Source organism: Phalacrocorax carbo, chromosome Z, assembly GCF_963921805.1.
Source record: "Phalacrocorax carbo chromosome Z, bPhaCar2.1, whole genome shotgun sequence".
In the NCBI taxonomy this organism is placed as follows: domain Eukaryota; kingdom Metazoa; phylum Chordata; class Aves; order Suliformes; family Phalacrocoracidae; genus Phalacrocorax; species Phalacrocorax carbo.
This window is the reverse complement of record NC_087548.1, coordinates 62,154,340-62,172,138: the sequence shown is the minus strand read 5'-3', so window position 1 is coordinate 62,172,138 and position 17,799 is coordinate 62,154,340. Positions and strand designations below refer to the sequence as shown.

At 40.2% G+C, this 17,799-nt stretch overlaps 1 protein-coding gene across 4 annotated transcripts in view; it reads left to right on the top strand.

Moving 5' to 3' along the window:
- The window catches only part of EPB41L4A (erythrocyte membrane protein band 4.1 like 4A), a 140,353-nt gene that overhangs the window by 117,258 nt on the left and 5,296 nt on the right, over nucleotides 1-17,799 (top strand). For all 4 annotated transcript variants that reach the window (XM_064438852.1, XM_064438850.1, XM_064438849.1 and 1 more), the window contains 6 exons: nucleotides 2,319-2,396; nucleotides 8,962-9,081; nucleotides 14,765-14,812; nucleotides 15,465-15,533; nucleotides 16,407-16,517; nucleotides 17,390-17,471. In XM_064438852.1, coding sequence (XP_064294922.1) covers nucleotides 2,319-2,396; nucleotides 8,962-9,081; nucleotides 14,765-14,812; nucleotides 15,465-15,533; nucleotides 16,407-16,517; nucleotides 17,390-17,471 — 508 coding nt within the window. The remainder of the gene's footprint in view (nucleotides 1-2,318; nucleotides 2,397-8,961; nucleotides 9,082-14,764; nucleotides 14,813-15,464; nucleotides 15,534-16,406; nucleotides 16,518-17,389; nucleotides 17,472-17,799) is intronic.

Here is a 17,799-nt window from a genome sequence, read left to right as displayed (position 1 = left end):
ATAGTGTGTTTTTTGCTGCCTTCATAGCTTATAGGATTAATTGCTAAATCAGAGTAAGAAAATACTTGAAATTCTGAGAAAGGTAAAAGAACAGAGTTGCTCCAGTGACCTGGAAGTGTGAAAGAACAGTGTTGCTTGGATGACCTAGTAATGTTGAGACTCAAGGTTAGTGGAATATTTATTAAACATCTGATAAGATTTAGGAGGGGGGAAGGCATAATTTTGGGCATGTAAGGTCTGCTGCAGTTCTGGGGCATTTACTGCTCTTAGCTGTCTTAATATGCTTGAGCCAATATCTTTTGGACACCATCTTTTAATCTTCCTTTTTCCTTTGAGGTTACATTTTTCTGTAGTAACATGCATCTTTCTTGTCTGCTCTTTCAGCTTCACCCAGAAATGTGTATTTTTACCTGGGAAACTGGCTATCCTAAGCTACTAAATGGCTTTACATTATAAGCCATGAAATTTGGGCATGGGGAGAGGTTTCTGCTTCTCCTCTGGGGAAATGTCACTTCTCCAAGCCTATTCCCTACAGACAAGCTGGGTTGAACTGATTTCCCTAGGCTTTGGTTGTCTATCACTCTAAAACATTTCTGGTTGAATGGGAGCTACTTGAGCTAATGTTTTCCTAGTTTGGGAGAGTGGAGAGACCAGAGTCCATAGACCCTGAGGCATTTAACGACACAACAATTTGATAAAACCAACCCTAATTCACTAGTATTATGGGCAAATTAATGAGACTTTCAACTGTGTCAGAACAATATCTATAACAATGTCCTAGTTTCAGAGACAGAGGGTAGAGTGATGTGCCCCTGACCAGATAGGACATTTAGGGGAGGTCTGTGCTACAGCTATTCTTATTCTGTTCCCAAGGAAGTCTCTCTCATTTGCTGTCATCCTGACTGGGCTCCTCTCCCCAGACCATTAGAACGTGCAGTGAGCAGGTGCTTGTCAGTAGCCTCCAACCTCGTCATGAAATGCTTCCTCTTGCCTGTTACCTACACTAATATGATGCCTTCACTCCTCAGCCTGTTTAAGGTGTAGTTTAACGAATCCGTTCTCTTATGAAAGTGGCTTATCAAAGAGCAAAAGAAAAGCCAGGAGGCACAGGGAAGTGTGTATCTCTGCCAGTAGCATCAGGAGTCATCTCATTATGTCTTCTATTCATGCCCAGAGACCTCAGAGTAAAATTTCTGTTTTCCACTGCAGCAAAATCATCACTGATTCTAACTCCTGATATCCTAAATCCTTCTAGGACGGCTCATAACATATTGGTCAACTCTCCCCATTAATCAATTGGGCTGTCTTTCTTTGGATGCATCAGAGACCATCATCACACTAAAAAATGTTCCAGACCAGGTTTTGATGAGAGTACCATTTTTTAGGACCTAGCCCAGCAGTACTGTAACAGAGTCCTGCATTCTAGGACCAGAGCCCTGACAGCTGGTCTGTCTGCTCCAAAATGTTGACTGGTGCAATCAAGGATTTAAGGGTCTCAGTACTGGTCAAGCACTTCTCTCTTGAAGTTCAGCATCAACCTATTCCACCAGTCTATTTCAGTAATAAATAATCAGAGCTGTAAATGTCACCTTACCATTTGAAGCTTTACAGTCAGAGGTGTTACAGAAGTAACTGCTTTATTTCTTTTTCCTTACATGATGCACCATCTTTGTAGCTGTGCATTGGGTCATCCCAAAGATCTGCTGCTACACACACCTGCCAGTGTGTGCACCAAAGTCTCTCCGTAGTTATAAAGATCAGCAGATGCACAGTGTTAGTGATGTTTCTCCCATACTGCCTGACACTGGAAAATTATATGAACTTACTAGAAGGCAGATGGAAATTGACGTGAATAGAAAAAGACAGATCTGGTGAGCATGTTGGTTTGCCTGTAAAACCAGAATTATTGTGGTGTTGGGTGACCCACAATATGCAAGAAGAAAAGAGCCAGAATGCATACAGTTTAAAGACAAAATATTTCACACCTCAAAGGAACATTTCACTGTGGCGTATACACAAAGAATGCTGAGAGATAAAATAAAATAAATAAGCAAAAATGCAGTGCAATGATTCAAAAGGAAAATAGTACTCACCTGATACTGCACTCTGGGTCCACTACTTTCAAAGCAGTTATTCCCAGCCAACTAATGAGAAAAAGATAATATGACTTCTGGGTGTAGACAAGCCGCTCTAGAGTATTTTAACTCTGTTTTTCCTAGTAATGTCTTTGCAGTGTTGTTCATTCCTTATTTAGAACTTCAGTACTTCAGATGTTGCTGGATAAATTCACCTTGAGATGTTGCTTATTTCCGCACTAGATCACGGTCTCGCTGTAACACCAGCAGTGGCAGTGAATCAGAAAATTCCAACAGAGAGCATCGGAAGAAGAGAAACAGGTGACCTTTATACATTTTAGACATAGAGACATGAAACATAAACAAATGGAGATGGGCTTTTCTGATATAAACCTAGTAAGAAGGAGTCTAACATGTTTTATATATAGACAGTCCTCCTGAGGCAGCTTAAGGTCCTTTTTCAAATAAGAGAGATACTTGCCAAAATACATACACATCGTAGGTGTACGTAATTAACTCATACCCTCCTGTTGCTTGAGAACTTATTAATGAACTGCAAAATCAAATATGGGGCACATTGAAAAAAGACTTGCTATGTTAATGCAAATAAAGTGGATAATGGTGGTGATGAGATATTCACAGCATATACCTCAAAAATTTCAAGTGCAGAATTTTAGCAGAAAATAAGCTTTTGAGGAGAATAGTCAAAATATTTTAATGGATAAGAAACTCGGTTTTGTTTTTAATGGCATGCATGTAATTGTATAAACATTTTTATTTTCTAAAATGTAAAGTGTGTGCTTACACCCAGAATGTGTACAGTGTTAGCTTTTAATAGGACGACAGTAGTTAATGTCAAGTGATGCTAGCAAGTTTTGGGTTTTACATTCTATTTTTCTTGTTGCTGATATGAAAAAGTTAGCATAACAACTGATTTACTGTAGCAAAAAATTTCCTTTAAAACAGCAACTTTCATGTTGTAGTTCAGATAACAGTATTTGAGAGTATTTATGAAAATGTATTTCTAAAAATCACATAAAATTTCTTCATATTGCATGAACAGAATGTAAGAGAACTGTTGCTGACGAAAGAGCAATTGTTTAAGGCAAATTTTCTAAGAAGCTGTCTGCACAAGCTGCCATAATTTCCAGTTCTCTCACGTGCAGTACTATGAGTGATAAATGATTTTCAGATATTTGTAAGTTCTTAGAAATAGTTATATCCTAGATAGTGCTGCAGAAGTATGCAGTATAATAATATTTTAAGCATGACCTGCAGAAGTTAAAGAGATGCTAAAAATGATTGTGACATTCAAATGGACTGGTATAAGCATAGCTAAGCATGAGATTTCTTTGGAGTTTATTTAAATGAGAGCACCATCCTGTGAGATACTCAGCTAACAATAACCTAGTATGCATGGAAGATTTGTTTTCCAGGTGAGCTCTGAAGTTTGAATGAAATTCTGAGTATAGTTTCAGTGATCAGTAGGTAAATGGTACTTTGTATCCCTTTGCCTTAGAACACTCTTGCCAGGTTTTTATTCCTGTGAAACTTGCTGTCAGGGAGCTCCACAAGCAAATGAAGGAAATCAGAGACTGACCACAAGAATGTTTTTAAGAGCTTCTTGCAATATAAAGATTGAATTGTAAGAAGGATTAAGTACTGCTTATCATTTTCTGAAGAATAAAAGTGCCTTTACCAGCCCTTCCTCACCTCATGGAAAGTGCTTAAAATTAAAAAGAAAGAAAAACCAATTTGTGTGGATTGTTTTTATGTTTTTCACATTTTCAGAAATGTAGACACATCAAAGATGTTAATGTTTCAACATCTGCTATTCTTAGGTGGTCTCTTGAAATCAGACCAGAACAAAAGCAATTATCGGTGTTAAAGTCAAGAAGTACTAAATGGGCTGGAGGCATGAGATTTGTTCCTCATCATCAGGTGCAGGAAAACCACCAGTCATAATGGATTTCTGCACTTTGTTAGCAGCCACAGCAGGAACATAGTAAGCTGAAACGGCACAGGCGCTGAGTAGTTCTCACATTGGCAGAGGTGAGCCAGCCCTAACAAGGTTAAATGGGACAATGTAATGAGGCTTGCAACTGCTGTTACTCAAATTTTACCTGATGCATAGATTAATACTAATTTATTTCCCAGCCCAAAAATCAAGCAGACACAAAGTTGTATTGTTTTACTGGAATAAAATTAGTGAATTCTCGCACTACCCAAAAGAATCTGCATCTGATTGTAGAACAGTAGAATTTATTGTTCACATGAGAATAGTTGACTGTGAACTATTTATCAGATGAAACCAAATGAACAGAAATGCAGTTGAGAACTTCTGAAGGTAAAACACTGGAAGAAGGTTAGGGAGAAACTCTTTCCTTGATCTCATCCGTCTTGGAGGTTTCAGTCCATCACATAATTGTTTTATCCTAAGCAGATGTTCATACAAAATTAAGGAAGAACCTATGATGAGCATATTTCAATCATAGAGTAAACCCTATTTGCTTTTTTTTAATGCTGTGGTCAAAATGTATTGTGTGGATAAAATTATTAAACTAGTTGACAACATGTACTGGAGCATAGTCTTTTGACTATATTTAGAAGAGCCATCTCATTAGAATCAGAGAATGACTGAATGGTTGAGGCTGGCGGGGATCTCTGGAGGTCACCTGGCCCAACCCCCTGCTCCAGCAGGGCCATCTATTGCCGGCTGCCCAGGACTGTTCCCAGACACGTCTTGAGCATCTACAAGGAGGGAGACTCCACCACTTCCCTGGGCAGCCTGTGCTACTGCTCAGTCACCGTCACAGTGAAAAAGTGTTTCCTGATGTCCAGAAGGAACCTCCTGTGTTTCAGTCTGTGCCTGCTGCTTCTGGTCCTGTCACTGGGAACCACTGAAAAAAGCCTGGCTCCATCCTCTTTGCACCTCCCTGCAGGTATTTATCTGCATAAACGAGATCCCCCTGAGCCTTCTCTTCTGCAGGCTGAACAGTCTCAGCTCTCTCAGCCTTTGTCATCGTTGAGGCCCTTCATCATCTTCATGGCCCTTTGCTCCAGTATGTCCATGTCTGTCTTGTACTGAGGAGCGCAGAACTGGACACAGTACTCTGTGTGTGGCCTCATCAGTGTGGAGTGGGGGGGAAGGATCACCTCCCTCGACCTGATGGCAATAATTTGCCTAATGCAGCCTGGTATACCATTGTGCTTCTTTGCTGCAAGGACATGTTGCTGATTCATGTTCAGCTTGGTGTCCACTGGATGCCCAGGTCCTTTTCTGCAAAGCTGCTTTCCAGTTGGGTGGCCCACAGCATGTACTGGTGTCTGGGCTTGTTCCTCCCAGGGTGTTGCAATTCCCTTTGTTGAACTGCATGAGGTTCCTGTTGGTCCATTTCTCCAGCCTGTCCAGGTCCCTCTGGATGGCAGTATGACCCTCTGGTGTATCGGCCCCTCCTCCCAATTTGGTGTCACCTGCAAACTTGCTGAGGGTGCACTCTGCCCTATTGTGCAGATAATTAACAAAGGTATTAAACAGGATTGGACCCAGTATTGATGCCTGGGATACACCAGTAGTTTCTGGCCTCCAGCTGGACTTCACAGCTCTGGTCACCTCCCTCTAGGTCTGGCTGTTTAGTCAGTTTTCAATGCACTTCACTGTCTGCTCCTCCAGCTCCTACCTCAACTGCTTCTCTATGAAAATCTTGTGGGGAGACAACATTGAAAGCCTTCCTGAAATCCAGGTAGACAATATCCAAGGTCCTTGGGGCCTTGCATTCCTGAAGGCCAGCCTTGCTATTAAAGACTAAAGTGAAGAAGGCAGTCCTTTTTGTGTTTGAGTTTTGCCAGGAGCTCCTTGTTCATCTATGCAGGCATCATGGCATTTTTGTCTGAAATCCTGCTTGCTGGGATTGACTTCTCTTGAGCTCGGAGGAGGTGATCCTTGAATATTAACCAGCTTTCCTGGACCCCTTTTCCGCCCTTATCCCTTATCCCTTATCTGACTGGACTTTTCCAAGGAGATCTTCAAAGAGGCCAGAGCCTGCTCTCCTCAAGTTTAGGGTTGTGATCTAGTTTTTTGCCCTCTCTCCTCTAATGTTCCTGAATTCCATCATCTGGTTACTGCAGCCAAGGTTGCTTTTGACCTTCACATCTCCAATGAGCCTGTGTTTGTTGTACATTGTACCTAAATGATAATTTTATGCTCAGATATTTTCGATGAGATTTCAAGAATCAAGTCTTCAGAGTTGCTTGTCTTTAAAGAATTTATCATTGTATGAACATAGCTTGCTATCATATCACCTGAAATGGGGAAAAAACACCTCTAAGTCAACAGATGAGTTATGATAGTCTTATGACTTTCCATTTTACCATCAAGTCTTCCTGCAGACAATACCTAATTTGTCATTGTGATCGCTATTAATCTCAACTGGTTTTATTTCACATGCCAGTAATGAGGATTTTTTTTTTTCTGTAAGACATAAATCAACTTGTTCCCTTGTGGGAGCAAAAAGTGAAAAGAATGAAAGGAAAGTTGTAATGGACTTGGAGTACAAAAAATACTTTTTTGTCAGAAGTATTTTTAAATCGAAATTTAGATTTTGTGTTAGATGTCTTTCTGCTTTTTTTTTTGTAATTTCCATTGCTAAAGAGCTAAAGATTTTGCCCCAAAATTGTTATGATTTTATCGCTGCATCTACATAATGTATTTGTGTAAAGGTTCGGTTCCCTTGGCATTCCCTTACATTGTTAAAAGTGAGCATAGCACTTTTCTCTGCAGCTGCAAAATTAGTGCTTTATTGCTTCATATCTCCATCTAGTAGAGTTCTGCTGTGGTACAACAGTACTTTGAGTGCGCTTGTTTTAATAGCTGTTATGCTACTTTATATATTTAGAATTTTGGTATATAGCTCAAATTAAAGAGATAAATAATGATGAACACTGTTGTACGTTACTACAAGTAGAAGAAAGGAGGCAGAGTAGAAATATGAAGTACTTGGAGATAAATGAGTGCATTGCTAAGGACTGTGCTTGCCATGCAGCAGGAATGGACTGGAGCAGAAATGTCTTTACTCCCTTACCAAGAGGTCATTCGTGGTCAGTGTGGAAGTGTGGCTTCACACACAGAGGTGCAGGATCTCTTGTGCTTTGTGTCAGAGTACACACCTTGTGCTCTGCTGTGTTGTGTGGGTTTCCTGAGAAGAGTGAGTAGGGCTCAGTTAGTTTATGGCAAGCATCTGAATGCTTCCTTCAGAGCACAGCTGTCTACTTGATCTGTTAGGACTTGTTGTTTGGGAGAGAGGGGTCAAGCTCCTGGCAAGCAGGCAGATCTGCCGCCGGTGGCAGCAAGTGCTGGTCTGGCAGCCGTGTGTCGTCTTTTGTGCAAATGACTGAGGTATCTGCGAGGCAGTTGATGGTGTTCATACCATGTGGGATGATTGCTGTCTCCACAAAGTGGATTATTCGGGATGAAAATCACAGTTCATTACTTACTGCTGTGTGAATTCTTCCCTCAGTTATAAATTTATGTTAATCCCTGTCACCAGATTACAGGTTTAAAAAGCCTTGCTTAGAAATCAAAACCTAGTGTTGCAGTCTTCTCCAGGTGATCAGTGTCTTTTGGTAGAGTTGTGGCTGTTTACAGTAGTTGGGGATCAGCTCAAAATTCATTATGCATGTAAGAGAAGATCTGATTAAAGAGAAGCAGCAGCCTGCGTAGCCAGTTTAGCCTGATAGAATTCAAAACTCAAGGAGAAAGGTACATGAAGAGCAACAACAACAGCGTACTTTGCATTTCTTATTAGTCACGTGTCCTGTGTAATCCTTTTATCTCTGTTGGCTGTTTGTTTGTTTTACCTGTCAGTCTTCCTGGTTTTTGTTAAGGTCCTTTGGCCTCTTCAGTATGCCAGTAATACCATCCTATCAGAGAACCCACTCTTGGAGTGGTATTTTCCAGGGTTCTTTCTAAATCCCTGCCAAGTTTTAATTTTACTGCTGTGACCAAGCATATCCATTTGTTCCACCTTAGCATTTCATCACACTACTCATATCTGCAACCCCAAAACTGTGAAGCATCTGTAGAGCTTTGAATGGCCAAGCACTGGCACACAGGTTGCCCTGGCTGTTTTTGTCATCATAGAGTTACTTCAGCCTGCTAACAAACATGGTGAATTTATAGGTTGTTGACTGATTTAACCTGTACTACATTCCAATAATGGAGCCACGGATGTTAAAAAAAAGAAAAAAGAAGACATAAAAAGTGTATCATGTAATTTAGAAGCACTCAAGCAGAGACAGGGGATGAAGCCACAGGGGACAGTGCAGAAGGGGTGACAATGGTGGGATTGTATGTGTCTGCAGCAGCCAGGGAGATCTGCATGCATCCTGGGCTTCGTTGCAGGTGAGGGTGAAGGGATCACTTTCTCTGAGCAGGAACTCACTAAAGACATCCCTGGGGGATTTGTATGGATCCTAGGAAGGTGTATGCTGCAACATACTTGGAAAAGGTGTAATAGTAGAGCCTTGTATCATGATGTTGGGCTTACACTTGCTGTGCATGAGGTGGACTTGAATCCTTAAGCAGGAAGAAAATTCTAGATATTTGGCTTGGGCTGGGAAGACAAATGGAATTCAAGTTGTAGTTCTGTTTTGTAAGGATTGTCCCATTTGTGGCTTACGCTGTTTCTAAATAGCAAATCAATGAGTTTTCTTTGATACAGATTCTTACATTTTAATGTAGTTTGGGAACATTACTTAAAATTTAGCAAGATAAAAAGTTAAAGTATTGCATTGCAGGAGTTGGATTTTTGTGGGGAAAAAAATACCCCATTGCTCTCAGAGCATCCTGTGTCAGAGATCTTAGACTAAACGGCTGGTACTTTTGCAGATTACGGCAAGAGAATGACATGGTTGACTCGGCTCCTCAGTGGGAAGCTGTACTACGGCGACAAAAGGAAAAAAACCAGGCGGATCCAAACTACCGGCGATCCAGGCACAGATCTCGATCGTATGTAACCCTTGGCCTCTTTGACAGGAAAATTAAGGCTGCTGTAGCATGTTAAAAAGCAGGAAGAATACCTCCAGAGTGGTGATGGCACTCAGCTGCTGAGGAACAGAGCCTTTCATGTGGCATGCTCTCACTTTAGCAGATTTGTCCTTGTGGTCAAACTCCCTTCATATAGTGATTTGAATTTCAGGGTACAACTAACACAGGAGGGGCTTTCTAACAACACTTGTCAGGAACTCTATCCCTTGGATGGAGTCCTGGATGGTTTTGTGGCTCATTGAACTTTAGTTCTGTAATGAGGACAGTGATTCCCCTTTCCTGGGCAGCAGGTCTGTGAAAACATTGAGGTTTTGTGTGATAGTTGCAGGCATTTTTGTAAAATGTGTGCAAACTTGTTTAATCACATGTGTTTCATCTGCAGTGCTGTTCCACATGAGACCAGCTACTGATGTCTCCATGTCAAATTACCACTGGCAAGCAGCAGTCAGTGATTTATTGCATCCTGATGTCAGGATTTCCATGATGGAGCCGTGCTGCCAGGCAGTGCCATTCCTGCTGACAGCTGGTTTTGACATGGTGAAGTTGTGAGCTTCTAAAAATAATTTTCTCAAACGAATGAAAATGCTGATTTTTAAATTTTTTTTTCTTTTAATGGCATGTTTTTGGGGTGTAGACACATTGTTTTGTATTTTGTTTGTGTCCAGCCTGATCTGCCATCCAAGCAACCACCCAAAGCAGCACCAGCATTAGCATGCCTGGCAGGCAGGGCCGGGCAAAGCAGGGCAAAGCCAGGAGGGGTGTTGAAGAGTGCCAGGAGAGCAGCTGTGAGGCACTCGGAGAGAAGGCAAGACAGAGCAGTCTTTGAAACTGTATCCCCATCCTCACTGCCTGGCTAAAATGGGTCAGTTGTCCAGCCCTGATGCTGATGGTGTAATGTATGACCTCTGTAACACACTTACATAGATACTTCCTGTTAATATCTTTTCTTAAATTTACCTTTCATGTTAAGACTTGCCAGGAGAAAGAGTGCCTTAAATGATAATTTCATTCATACTGATTGAAACTGTGTAATCCGCGCTGACATTTCCAGTATTAAAATCCACTTGAGTTCTGTTTTCAGTTGCCTGTGTGCTAGAACTCATTTCTATCTCCAGTTTCATAGTGTACAGTTCTCATTCTTTATGAGAAATAGAATTTGCCATTAAAATTCCAAATGTTGGAATTTCTACTCTAACTGGCTTTGTACAGACTTGTTCACTTTCAGCTGCACAGAAGTCAAATGTTATTAGGTGTAATTATACAATGATATATTACTAAAAATCAGGAATATTAGAGCTCACTTATATGGAAGCCACAAAATATAGCTGATTTTGATTTACTTTTTTTTTTTACTATATTTAGAAAGTGCTGTAAACTAGGAAATGTACTCAGTTAATAATGGCTAGATTAAATTTATAGCCAACTAAATTTATAGCCAAGTAAATTTCTTTGCTTAGGCAATGCAGGCTCCCTCTTGCGGCTAACTTAACTTATGAAATGGCTTTTATTTTCCAGCACAGTGTCATTCTGAGTTATATTTTATTTAAAATACTATTAGCATAAAAGCTAAATGTGCAGCATCTCACTTAACAAGCAAAGGTCCTAGAGGAAGCAAAGAAATGAAATCCTGAAGATTTTGGATGGCCTCTCATTTCTTTTCCCTATTGTGTTGGTGATTAATATATTCCTCCTTTTTGTCTCACTCGTCAATTAAAAAAAACCAAAATCAAAACAATGAAATAAACCCAAACTTCGCAAGTATGGCAGAGATGCTTAATATATGCAAGTAGGAACTTGAGAAGGTGAAATGGGAATTCCTTTCAAAGTGCTTTAGAAAAAGTTTAGTAAAAGGCATTTAACTGTTAACCTGTAGTATGTTATAAAAGAATTTATTTAATTTAGTTTGTCTCAGCTGTTTGCTTACATGACTGGATGTGGGTGAAAGGAAAGGGAAACATGATTCCCTAGGGTGTAGGGTATGGTTGGTTTTGTTTTTAAATCTGGTCATACGATCACTTCAATTTGCACATTTAACAATTGATACAAAACCTCCGTTTTAGTAGTACAGATCAGTCACATTAAGTTCCTTACTGCAGTCAGCTTAACTAGAGGTTCACTTTGGAAGCGTGAAGTAATGACTGAAATATTTGTTACTGTGACTGGCACAGTGCATTTGATTTGTTTGGTAATGAGTAATATTAATCATTGGTTGTGGTGTCTCCTTGGTCTCAGGAATAAAAATATTTGACAAGAATTTGACCTTTCTCTCTCTAAAGGAATCAGCAAATAGAGAGAGCTCCCAATTCTAGTTCTACAGGGTTTATTTTCAAGAGTTCATGTAAAACATCTGTATTGCCGAAGGGCTTTTTTTAATTGGAAGAATGGCCATTAAAATTCCCCGGCCATTTAAATTTACCATTTGTGACTCAAACTAAAATATTAATAAGGGTGCAGATGCCGGCACAAAAAATAATGTAGACCTTATTAATGTATAGAGTAGTTCAAGCTTGTGAAAATGAAATAAAAATAAACAAAAAAAACCCTGGAGACTCATCATTTACTGGGAATTCCCAGTAGATTTCTTGTGCATTAGAGAATCAGATTAGCATACAAATTGTCCAGAAGCTATCGATTCAGATAGTGCAATAGGACAATATGAGTATATGTTATGTGAAAACTGTGAATTCTAAAACAATTCACAGTAAAAAGATTAGAATAATGTGAAAGAGGCATTATGATCTGGCTTTAAAGATTTAGTAGGAGGATTGCTTTGTTGTGGGCTAAGAACTATACAAACATGAATTTCCTATGCAGTATTTGCAATACCTACATTTCACCCTAACAAGACCTTTCTTTTTGTAAGATTTTCTTCATTTTGCCTTCAAAGGAAGCAGGAACAAGCCTGTGGAAGGAAAATCCTTTTATTAAGATATTTTATCTGTATGATGGTCCTTTGTGGGGAGTTAACTTGAATAAATGCTGTGAGGTTATCCCAGTATGGTAACACTTCTTAAACAGATGGAAAATAACTTATGTCAAGACAGGAATTCACAAAAGCAGTTTGGTCTGAGGAATCATTGTATTTAGCCCTTCCCTCCCCGCCCCCCCCAGGATGCTATATTGCTAAACTGGTATTTCACAGCAGTGGCTTCCTTATTAGTGTAGTTGCAGGGGTGGAGAGAGGAGAGAGAATGGCAGAGATCACAGAATTCACAGAATTAAACGCCCGGAGGTGGCCACAGAAAGCAGGAGGCACAGTTCCTAGAAAATGGAGAAACAAAGATGACTTCTTATTTAACCACTCTCTTTCCACACTGCCCCACGAATTAATATTTCTTACTGTAGTTGAGGCTTCATATGCTGTTTGGTGATACTTGAGCCTTAAGACTGCATCCTGAACTGTTGTATTTCCATTAATACGTAAAAGCCACGAGCTGATCAGATGGGTCAGTGGTATGCACAATACCCTGCTTTGTTGGGGATCCTGGGTTTGGGAGTGACCTTGAGGCTGTGCTTCCTCAGGCAAACTAGGGCTTGTAAGAATTACAAAGCCTCCCTGGAGAAGCTGGTGTTTTTTCAGGGAGCTTTTGCATTCCCCACTGCCTGATTATTCAGCCTCAGAAGAGGATGCCTATCTTCGCAGCCCCAGGGTAAATGCCTCTTTTGCAGTGGCTATTTTGTGAGCAGGGGTGAACTGAGGGGTGAAAAAGGCTGTTAAATGCCACTGCATACCAAGCTACTACATCAGGGAGTAAAAAACACAACAGATGTAAGAAGGAAAGAAGGAGAAGTAAATGCAAGAAGGGAGAGGGAGAGAGAGAGAAGTCAAAATCAGATAAAATTAAATGCTTTATAATAAACACAAATGCCTAAAGCCACAAAAAGCCTTGAACGCTGAGAAAACTGGACTGCAAGCTGTAGCTTGCAGTGGCTGTAGCTGTTGCCATCATGAGGACCTGAGCAGTCGGAATGGACAGCAGAGAGGTCTGTCAAGGATGGGAAGCGTCTGGGGCAGCTGCATCATGTGGCCTGGAAAGCCATCACCACCTTGGAGGCTGAGGGTGTTATGGATTAGTTCATTTTAGTCCCACTAGGGAATCCCAAATGTAAGGTTTCTCACCCTTCTTGTCTCTCTCTGGTATTTGTAAAGCAGTAAATTAACAACTCCCAGTACTTCTACAGCTGTAAAATCTTAAAAAAAACCCAAACCCAAACTATTACCATCTCTAAATAATCTACCATTACACCAACTGTAAAACATTTACTGCAATATAGATGTCTCTGAACATTATTTCTAGGCTCAAGTCTGGAAATCAGCCAAACACAGTAACAATGAAATAAGAAAACAGTGAAACTGTTAGTGCTAGAGAGCAGTTTGGAATTATTTCTGATACAGCTCTGGCACTGGGCAAGGAAAGCTGATTTAACAGATACTAAAACGCAGAACTCTGCTGTCCTCCTTGATATTCATTTAAATTTGGATTATATCACTCCAAAAGCATCTTTGTGTGGAATAGGCCCTTTTGTTTAAGGAAAAAAAAGCAAGCTGTACCATCTGATGGTGTAAGACTTAATCTTTGAGAAACTGTGACTTCAGTGGGAGCATTTATGTATGCTGAGTCTGTCTAAAAATTGCATCCCTCACATCTCAGATGGTGTGGAACAATCTAGCTGTCGGCACTGAGTTTATATAATCCCAATGAAAAGAGTTATTTGATGTCTCCGTGCAGATGTAGTCCTTGCCACTGTGTGAATTGCTAATTTAATCTAATAAACTGCATGGGTTTTGGTGAACTCTACGTACAGCTTCAGCAGCAACGGTGGTTTTGCACTAACCATGCAATAAAATAGGATAAGAAAAATAAAAATAAAGGGGATCCAGTTCGGAGATGGTATCTTCTGTAATTCGGTGGAAAATGTGAGGCATGCCGTTCAGACTTGCTTTACTACATCTCTATCTCTGCAACAGGGAAATTAACAATTTCGGCTACTTTCCTTTGTGAAATACTTGTGTGCATGAGTATGCATGGTTGGTGGTTCGAGTTGCTCATTGTTGGTTCTTTGTCCTGGAGATCACAAAGGTAAATGAATCAAGCAGAAACCCTTCTTGGAAATTACCAGAAAGCAAGGGGCTGTGCTGTGATCACAGCTGAGTAATGGATTCTCTTCACTGGTGCTCACTGGGAATGGCCAGGGATTACTGGTGTGCCAGCCTGGCATGGTCTGTCCTTCCTCCTCTGCACAAAGGGCTCTGTGGGCACAGGACATTTATGAGGGCCTTTTACAAAAGTGTAATTCCAAAACACATTTTCCTCAGCAGGGTAAGGGGTGGCAGTTAGCTGGGCACTCATTTGGCTTGGGAAGTTCTGCTGTTATTTATATTTTATGCATATTCATGCTGAAGGCTAATGGAACAGGAATTGTGATTGAGAGCCTGTAGTTAAAGAAATGACTTTTCAGCTGAAATAAAGCAATGAAGTTTAATGCATTTTCTGAGATAACAAACCTTAAAATTGAAGCACTGGTGGATTACATTTACCATGATTTCTGTGCAGGGTCTGTGATGTTAGAAGTTATTTGAACAGCAACATGTCAGACGATGGTTTTCATGGTTCTGCTGTTGTGTCTTTGTTGGTATTTATAGGAGAAGCCCAGATGTACAAGCTAAAGAAGAACTGTGGAAACATATTCAGTAAGTACAGTGCTTGTAGGGTCTGAGTGACTGCTTGGTTTGCCTCTAATGTAGTTATTCACATCCCTCTACTGTAGCCATAAGGCATTACGTTCTGATTTAGTTATGTACCACAGTAAATTATGCGGGTCTTAATGACCTCCTATGTGTAGAAGATACTGCAGATCACTGGATGCACTGAATACAGATGACCATTGTATGTGGATGAATTAGATGAATGTAGATGTAAAGAAGAGTATAGCATTTTAGAGACTTAGTTCTCTGGGGCTTCCAAAATGTCCTTGTTTGCAACACTGACACTTCTAGGATGAGGTCCCACATGCTATAGAACCACCAGTTAGGAAGATAGTTGGCTATTCCAAAGCATGTTCGATATGTAGTATATACAATGTTCATATGCATTGTGAAGCAACAAGATCAAATTTGCAGGGAGGTGAGAGGAAGATGGAACAGGATGCGACACACATTGAAGCAATCAAGGTGAAGTTAGACACATTTCTTAATACGTTTCCTATTTTGATGTCAAGATAGCTTCAGGGGTGACAACAGCTTATTTCAGTAGATCTTTTCAGCCTAATATAATAAAAAAAAAAGAATGGTTTTGCAGTTGGTAGTCACTGTTACATTTTTTACTTTGCCTAATCCTTTCTAGGAAAGAGCTTGTGGATCCATCTGGCCTGTCTGAGGAGCAATTGAAAGAAATTCCATACACTAAAATAGAGTGAGTTTATGTCAGGATTTTTCTCTGTGACTATAAAAGCCTGCTTTCCTTATTTTACTGTGAACTCTGTCATACTGAAATAGGAGTGGTTTCACACATAATCTCTATGCTTTTATCTACTCCAGGTGCTCATCTAGGATGGGTTTGGTGAAGACAATTAAAAATTTTAAAACCTAGTATTTTCCCTTTCCAAAATACGAAAAAAATAATCTTTATCTCTCCCTATTTCTCCCACACACTCATGAACCTGCCAGATGTCTGTATGGTCTGTATGTTTCCCTATGCTATCCATCAATCTGTTTTATGTTATAGACTACAGAATCAGAGAGAAATGAATGCAAACAAGCAAATCCATTTATTTCCTAAACTTAATTTAAAATTTTTATTTCAATCATCTAAGGCACTATTTGACCTGTTCAACCCCTTTCCTTGCTTGACATGGGCAGCTGCCAGGGCATAGCTATTTCCTTAAGAATGGACATCTATTTCACTGAGATAATTGCCCATTTGGGATGCCATGTGTCAGTGCAAACAGCTGCATGTGGCAGAAATAGGATCTCCGTTTGCATTATAATGCACTTCCACTACAGCACTGAACAGAAAAGGCTGATGTTAAAACTGCATTTAATAATGCATTCTTTATTAAATAGTTTCATTCTCAGATATGGGCATGCTAGTTTGTGATCTTTGCACTTCTAAAGCACTGAATTCCAAGCACAGCATCAGCCTTTTAAATTCAGCCAGTGCAAGAAGCCATCTGTTATACCTCAATAAGAAATCGGAGGATCTCTCGGTCTCCAGTTGAATTTATGTTTCTGTGCTGAAGATCTGGTTTGCTAACCTACCGTTTTGTGAATTCTGTGTCTCTCCTAGGACTCAAGGCGACCCAATCCGCATTAGGCATTCACATTCCCCTCGAAGCTACCGTCAGTATCGGCGGTCTCAGTGCTCTGATGGTGAAAGATCTGTCCTGTCTGAAGTGAAGTATGTGAATGTGGTTATTAGCAATGGACTGGTTTAGTGTGGCCCAAAAGTTATTCAAAGGACACGGTTAGGTTAGAAGTAGCATAAATGTGGTTGTTTGCTGGCATAGGATTTAGGCTACCCTCTAAATAGTAGGTCTTCAGAGCTAAATGACTCAAAGAAATATAAAAACATTTCTGGTCCATTTTGGGCAACAGAGACTTCCTTGATTTACTTGGAAGGGGGAAAAACTGAAAAAGCCAAAATAAACCTGTATTGCTCTTTAGTGGTAGGTCATGAAGTTGCGTTAGGATGAGAACTCAGTAGTTGCTTACCAGATACCTTCCTCCTTAACAGAATTAAGATGTCATCTGTATTAACTCTGTAATTTTTTCATGGGAACTCTAGTACAACCCTTGTCAGCAATGGGTTGATCGGTCTTTCCTAGAAGACTGATTTATAAAGGGTGTGCTTAGAAATGGAAAAGTGACAACCCTGTTCTCAGTTTTATTAAGGCCTTAAATATCAAAAGCAGTCCCCTGATAATATCACCCGCTGGGTAGGCTAGTTTTAGCACGATGGCACCCTGAAGGAAGTGTAGTGTACCCATAATTTCAGGTGAGACTCATCTTGCATGAAGTTGGGCTGCCTATGTAGACCAGGAGATAGACCCCTTGAGAGGGGATGGGATGACATGTGCCCCAAAGATGTCCACCAACTACTGAGGATCATGAACATGATAGCTTTCGCATGTCTAAAGTCAGGTGATAGGCCTTTTGGATTTTGCCTTTCAGATCTGTGTAGCTCTCTGGGTCAGTTTCAATATTGTTCCTGTGCACAGTTATAGTTTACTTCATTATAGCAATATCTATTCTGTAATATTGTAATTCTAGTGCAAAAACTGATCTGGTGCCTCCGCTGCCTGTTACACGATCTTCAGATGCTAGAGGTCCCAGCATCCAATTGATGCAACAGGTTAGTAAGTGTGCATCCTTTACAATTTTCTGGTTTTTTGGGAGGGAAGGGGGGGCCTAGTGCTTTATTTAAATTAGATCTTTCTTTTTCAGTGAAAATTAAAGCTGGCTGAGATTTTTTTCAGCAGAAATGTGACTTGAAATTTTACATTTTGCAGTCTAATTCATTTATATTTCCAAATAGATGTAGTTCTGTAGCATATGCCTCTGTGAACACCTGCTTCTGCTGCTGGAGGACTCTTTCCCAGATTGAGTTTGATGCTTCCTTGAGATGATACTCTGTTCTCCATAGGAGGAGAATCAACTTTCACAATTTCTTAAAATACGCA